Consider the following 6,881-nt stretch of genomic DNA (forward strand, 5'->3'; position numbering starts at 1 on the left):
TACCAACCCCCACCCTCCAAAAAAAATTTAAGTTTGTTTTTAAAAAGTATTTTCAATTTCAAAAATTATTTTCTACTCTAGTTAAAATAAAAGATATTTCTCAAAAATATTTTTCATTCATAAGTCAAACACTAAAAAAAAATTCCGAAAAATATTTTCTACTCACCAACCAAACATGAGAAAATAAGTCAAAAATCAACTTGTTTTCCCGGAAAACATTTTCCTTCATACCAAACACACCCTAAATGTCTAGGACAAGGAAAATAGGGAGTTTCCATAAATTCCAACAAAAGTCTAACAAAACATATGCGGAATAATACCTAGAACCTGAAAGTCAATGTACCAAAACTCCAACCAGAACCATAAGTCTAACAAGAAGGGGTACAACCCCAACTAACACAAGGAATCTAAAGCACTAGTCTAAGTCCGAAAATGTGGGCATAAACAGAAAGAGAACTCATGGCAGCCCGGAAGAATTGGTTCACCCTTGAATTCGACTGATCACTGATCTTCTAAGCGAGATATGTCAGTAGCCGCCTGAAGATGCCCTGTACTCAACAAAGAAAGAGCAAGTGCAGTATCAGTACACAACCACAGTGTACTTGTAGGATCACGCGGCTATCCCATTAAGTGAAACACATGCAAATAACCACAACATTATGAAACAGACATATATTGAACATATACAATATTAGTCATCATTTCAAGAAAACATGTCAATTCCACATTCTCAAGAGTACACAAATATGTCAAGTCAATGGTCCTCTCATAGAACCCAAACTCAAATTGTTAGTGTACCAGTACGTGGTACCCGATCCAAGTTAGTGTGCCGGACGTGACACCCGATCCCCGATATGCGCCAGAACGTGGCACCTGATCTAAGTTAGTGTGTTGGAACGTAACACTTGATCCATTCAACATACCACAATCACAATCACAATCACAATGTACATTCTCATAATCATACCATCAAGAGGTGATTCATGGCATATAGTTATTCGTTCATACTTATTTACATATGGTGTGATCAATAATGCAACATTCACATATATACATGCAATACAATGAAGCAATTACAAACATATATCGCACAATCATGAAATCACAACCATGACCTACCTCGAACAAAGCCTGAATCCCCTAAGAAACTTGATTCTTCCCTTTCCGGATTCTTTCCGCTTGTTCTTGGTCTACAAACAATCATAATAAAGCGAGGATCAATAAACAAGACCTAATTACCCGGATTATAGTCAATAATATCAACCTAGGTCCAACCCTTGATCCCCATACCCATATTAGAGTTTTTTCCACCATAATTAATTCTCAGGTCAAAACCCTCCTCCATCGATAATTACCCAATGAACTAAGTTCTACGGATCGAAACATGGATTCGGGGAGTGAAAACCTTACCTTTAGCCTCAAGAATGGTGGAAAATTGTCAAGAAAGCACCTGGGGTCGTCTCCTAGCTCTCAAAGTTGAAACTTGCAGAATAAAACGATTTTGAGGTTTATTTCCGACTTAATTCGCGACTGACCCACCACAACGATCCTCACCCCGCCACAGCGGCCCCGCCCTGGCGGGAATAATTGCGCCACAGCGGGTTGCACGGAAACAGTGAGTTGATTTAAGGGTTTCAAACCCCCATTTCACAACACACCTTCATCCTACGACACTAAGAAAAAACCGTTCACGCTAAGATCAATTTCGGGAGTTCTACCCACCCGAATTCAATTCCGTAAAGTCGTACGGGTTCCTTAACGTCTTAGCTATCTCCTCATACGATCAAATTCATAATTAGATCCCCTAATTGTTACCAGATTTCCCTAGACCTCACTGACTTCGATTTCGTCCAAATTTGAACTAGGTTGGAAAATTTCAAGATACTACAAAAAAGTTTTTCCGTCCTAAAATTTTTCCCCGTTAGCTTTTCTATAATGACGGAAACATGTCATTATAGAATAATAATTATATATAGAACTTGGTCAAAATTTCCATATATGACAAAGTGTTGGTAAGAGTCAAATATCCTGATTAAGGAGAACAAACTTTGACAATTGAGTCATACTTCTACGATCACAACCGTCATGTCAATTAACATATTATTTTTCGCATATCTTGATTAATTTTGAGATATATAGAGAAAAAAATCTTCTCTTAATTAAAATTATTTGAACGACTAAATTGTAGACGTTATTGTGTGAAAAAATGATTTTTCATTTATAGAATTTCAAGACTTCTCTTCCAATAAAAAAAAACATTATATTTTCTACCAAAAAAATCTTTTTGAATAAAATAGAATTGTGAGAGAAACCAAATACCATAGGAAAATCAAGACAAGCCCTAATAAATTTAGATTAATGCTTTATTTGATATTAGACAGAAATTTTTCTACACCTAGGTTGAAATACTCCAACAATCGTGATTTTCAATTTCACGTTTTTCACAAAATTGGGAAGTAATACATTATATAAACTATTAAAAGTATATAGATACATTTAATTTGTTACAAATTTTCAATTAAAAGGTCATCCAAAGTCGTTCGAAATACATATATTTAATTAGCTAGTCATACACATAAAATAAGTATGACAAATAATAATGTATAAACTATTTTCATGAAACAAATTAGGCTGTAGAAGAACAATAGTAGGATGAAACCTATAGGAGGGTTCTAAAAAAAGGATCTAGATCTCCATAAGAATATTAGACAAATAAATAGGGATTTAATAATTAAAAGTTTTAGAATAGGTAATAATATAATACTTAGGAGTCATGTATTGAGATGTAAGGTATAATAATTTCAGGATTAATTAATATATTACCTTGCGTTTGGCTGGAGATATTAAGTAATCGTTGGATTATTTATCCCACCATTTATATTATAGTAATGAGATCTATAAGTAATCTCATATACATAATGAAATAACTTATGTCGAAATAACTTGTTCTCAATCGACCCGTTAATATATTATTGTGGGTGATGACCCCATGAGTAAAGAGCAGAGGCAATATGAAAAGGTGAAGTGGGAGCTAGGGGTGGAATCCTGCAAAGAGTTTGTTCTCACATGATCCACGAATCTACAACACCATTGCCTCTTTTCAAACACGGCGACTATTCCCTAATTCTTTCTTGTTGACTTCTTTGCCCCTTTTCTTTCACCTAATTCACAAACGAGACTAGTAGCATTATCTACCATTTTGTAGGGGGTTGCGCGGTGAGATTTGATTTCATAGTCTTTTCATAAATTTTATTTAGTTTTATAAGATATTATATATAAAAATCAGAAAAAAATTAATTTTTTTATCTAATAAATTTGTAAATGATCATGAAAGATTATTTCAATGTTCATAGATATTAAATCATGGTTTAAGAAATGAACAATGATCTCTTATTTTTTGGAGAGTATATGGGGGGGATAGGGAAAGGAGAAATAGGGGAGAGAATTGCTAAAATTGAACTCTTACAAAAAATATATATATATATATGAAAGTTTAGGTAACTAATCAATTGACACTATACCAAACAAGATCTTTAGTGATAACAATTAATGGCAATAACTTAATTGTTGCTAAATATGTTCTTTTAATTTAGAGGTAGTTACTAGTGATGATTACAGTTTAACATTTTTATAAATGCCGCAAAAACTAATATGGATAAAGACTTTAACACTTTTTGTTAATGTGCATATTTATTAATTATTATACCACTAAAAACTATTTTCATTGCAGCGTGAGCTACTAAGATTCCTTAATCGTAAATGGTTTGAAGGCCTAAAGACGTAGGATGTAAAGTAGTAGCTGTACACGCTCTATTATTGAGCTAATTACCTTTTTTTTTTAAATTAAGACATTAAACACTATGATGTGGTCTATTCTTTTCATGTGTATGCACAAAAAAGAAAAAGTTTCTTAACGCATCTCGTCTTAAAATGTGTGATTAGCCTAATCTTTATCAATTATTTGCTAATACTAGCTTAAAATAAGGAAAGTCATGTACCTTAAGTAGTAAGCAGAAAAATCTAAGCCCACCATCCACCCCACACCCTCACTATAAATACTTTACTTATAATAGCAAGATGTAAGGAATCTTAATAAAATATATAGTTGGTAAGACTTTTACCAAATTTTTAAATATTATTTACATGATAGTAACAACAAATATAGTAATTGTGTGCATGTTATGCGTTTCCTAAATCTAGGTTTGTCTTGGTCAATTCATACTATACTATATATCTTCTTCATTTGTTTTTAATCCTTTATTTTGGAAAGAGACAATATCTCACTTCTAAATGTTTTGGTTATAATATGGCAAAGCAAGGGCATATTTGTCAAAAAATTCCAAATAAGAAAAAAGATGAAAAGCTAAATAAACAAACCAAGCCCCATATCCTCCATTACTAGTACTTTTTTTTCTCTCTTTTTCTATTTCCAAGACAAATGAAAGAAAGCTGACTTCTCTAATTTATTAGTATTACTTATTCTTCAAATTGAAACCAAGCTAGAAAATATACAATTCTCTCCTCCAAATTAACCTGTCAAAATCATGGCTCGTACTAATTGTCAAGTTCCTCAAGGGCTTAAACAAGAAGAATTCATTGAGCTAGAGCCATTGATTCGAAACTACCATACCTTTGAGCATTTATCAAACACTTGCACTTCACTCATAACACAGCGAATCGAAGCACCCGCAAACGTCGTGTGGCCGTTCGTCCGGCGCTTCGACAATCCCCAGAAGTACAAGCATTTCATCAAGAGCTGCAAGATGACAGGTAAACTAATTAAATAAATTTAAGGCCTCTTATTAAAATTTGATCTGGACGATGAATTTGATTGGATAAAGCTAATTAAATAAATATAAGACCTCTTTTCAAAATTTGCTTGAATTTGTCTGTAAACTAAGGGCCTCTTATTAAAATTTCCAGCTTGATGATGAATTTGTGTGGGTAAACTAAAGCCTCTTATTAGAATTTAATTTGAAAGTTGGATTTGTCTATGCAGGTGACGGTGGAGTGGGAAGCATTAGAGAAGTATCTGTAGTGTCTGGAATCCCTGCATCGACAAGCACAGAGCGACTAGAGATACTAGACGATGAGAAGCATATTCTGAGCTTTAGGGTGGTAGGTGGGGAGCATAGGCTGAATAATTATAAGTCCGTTACATCGGTGAATGGATTCGAGAAAAATGGGAAAGCTTACACTATAGTATTGGAGTCATATATTGTGGATATACCGCAAGGGAATACTGGCGAAGATACCAAAATGTTTACTGATACAGTCGTCAAATTGAACTTACAGAAGCTTGGCGTAGTCGCAATGGCGGCTATGCATGGTCATGAATGAGCATAGATGTCTGGTACTGGTGATTGATGGTGATATCTATCGTTCCGTCTCTTAATTATATTTTCATTTTTTTTCAAAAATAATACAAAAAAAAAGAAAAGAAGGGAAAATCTCTTTCAATTTGATAACTAGTATTTCTTAGTGGTTAGGATCGTTTTCTTGCAACTTGGAAATTAAGTTAGTTTGTAGTATATATTTTTTTTAGTTTCAATTTGGTGGTTGTTACATTATTACTCTTTCTTGTTTGCCAGCTATATGATGAGTGCTATCAATTTTTTTTCTTTAATTTAATGAATTATTATTGGTTCGTTGGGTTGATGGTCCTTTAATATTTGTCAACTTGCAAGTTAATTAGTAATTAATTACTTCTATTTTAGCTTTAGATCTTGTATGGTTCCATATTGATATAATCGGCAGCATTTGAGTTGCATTTTTATATTTGGACAAGGTACTCATTTAGAGTGTGTTTGGTCTGAAGGAAAATATTTTCCGAAAAATATTTTCCAATTTTCTCATGTTTGGTTGGTTTAAATGATTTTCAAATCAACTCATTTTTCTCAAATTTAAGGAAAATGACTTCCCTTCAAAACTTAAGAAAAACATTTTCCAAAACTATCTTCCAACTTCAAATTAAAATTACTTTTTTGTTGAAAAAAATTAATTTATTTTGTCCCTACCCTCAAATCAGCCCCCCAACCACCCCCCGCAAAAAAATAATAATTTAAAACTTGTTTTTAAATTTAATTTTTTTACCCCACCCCCACCCCTCCCAAAAAAATATTAAAAATTGTTTTAAAAGATATTTCTAATTTCAATTTTTTATTTTTTTTAAAAATTTAAGTTTGTTTTTTAAAAAATATTTTCAACTTCAAAATTTCAATTTTTCAGCCCTACCCTCGACCACCCCCCCTCACCCACTCCCTACCACCCCCACCCCAAAAAAAATTTAAGTTTGTTTTTTAAAAATATTTTCAATTTCAAAAATTATTTTCTACTCTAGAGAAAATAAAAGTTATTTCTCAAAAATAAATCAAACACTAAAAATCTTTTTCGGAAAATATTTTCTATTCACCAACCAAACATAAGAAAATAAGTCAAAAATCAACTTGTTTTCCAGGAAAACATTTTCCTTCATACCAAACACACCCTTAGAGCTACTAGTTGTTGTACTTGTGTCAACTTAACTTGATGATGTAAAAGTTTCTTAGAACGTCAATGTATAAGTTTTAAATTTATTTTCGTACCACAAATTTGAATTTTGTAAAAATAAAAATACCTAGATAATTAATATGTACGTATCAATTGGTTCTTATTTCTCGAATACATCTTCACCCTATTAGCTTATAAAATATATATAAATGTTATTTAAATAGCATTGGAAAAAAGAAAACATGAAAATCAACAACTAGTACATTACGTACATGAAAAGATAGTTAAATATAATTTGAAAAGTGAAATTTGTTTTCTAAATAAATCTAAGTAAAACGTTACAATAACGAAACCTCTCTCTTTGTAGACAAGCTAAGGTGGAATATTCTACA

General features: G+C 32.3%; 1 protein-coding gene across 1 annotated transcript; it reads left to right on the top strand.

Moving 5' to 3' along the window:
• Positions 1–4,308: 4,308 nt before the first annotated feature.
• LOC102594622 (abscisic acid receptor PYL2-like) lies at positions 4,309–5,420 on the top strand. The gene is made up of 2 exons (XM_006360921.2): positions 4,309–4,770; positions 5,000–5,420. Exons 1-2 carry the CDS (start codon positions 4,545–4,547, stop codon positions 5,338–5,340), a joined length of 567 nt encoding a protein of 188 aa, XP_006360983.1. The 5' UTR covers positions 4,309–4,544; the 3' UTR covers positions 5,341–5,420.
• The last annotated feature ends 1,461 nt before the right edge of the window (positions 5,421–6,881 follow it).

This window comes from Solanum tuberosum, unplaced genomic scaffold (genome assembly GCF_000226075.1).
Source record: "Solanum tuberosum cultivar DM 1-3 516 R44 unplaced genomic scaffold, SolTub_3.0 scf00342, whole genome shotgun sequence".
In the NCBI taxonomy this organism is placed as follows: domain Eukaryota; kingdom Viridiplantae; phylum Streptophyta; class Magnoliopsida; order Solanales; family Solanaceae; genus Solanum; species Solanum tuberosum.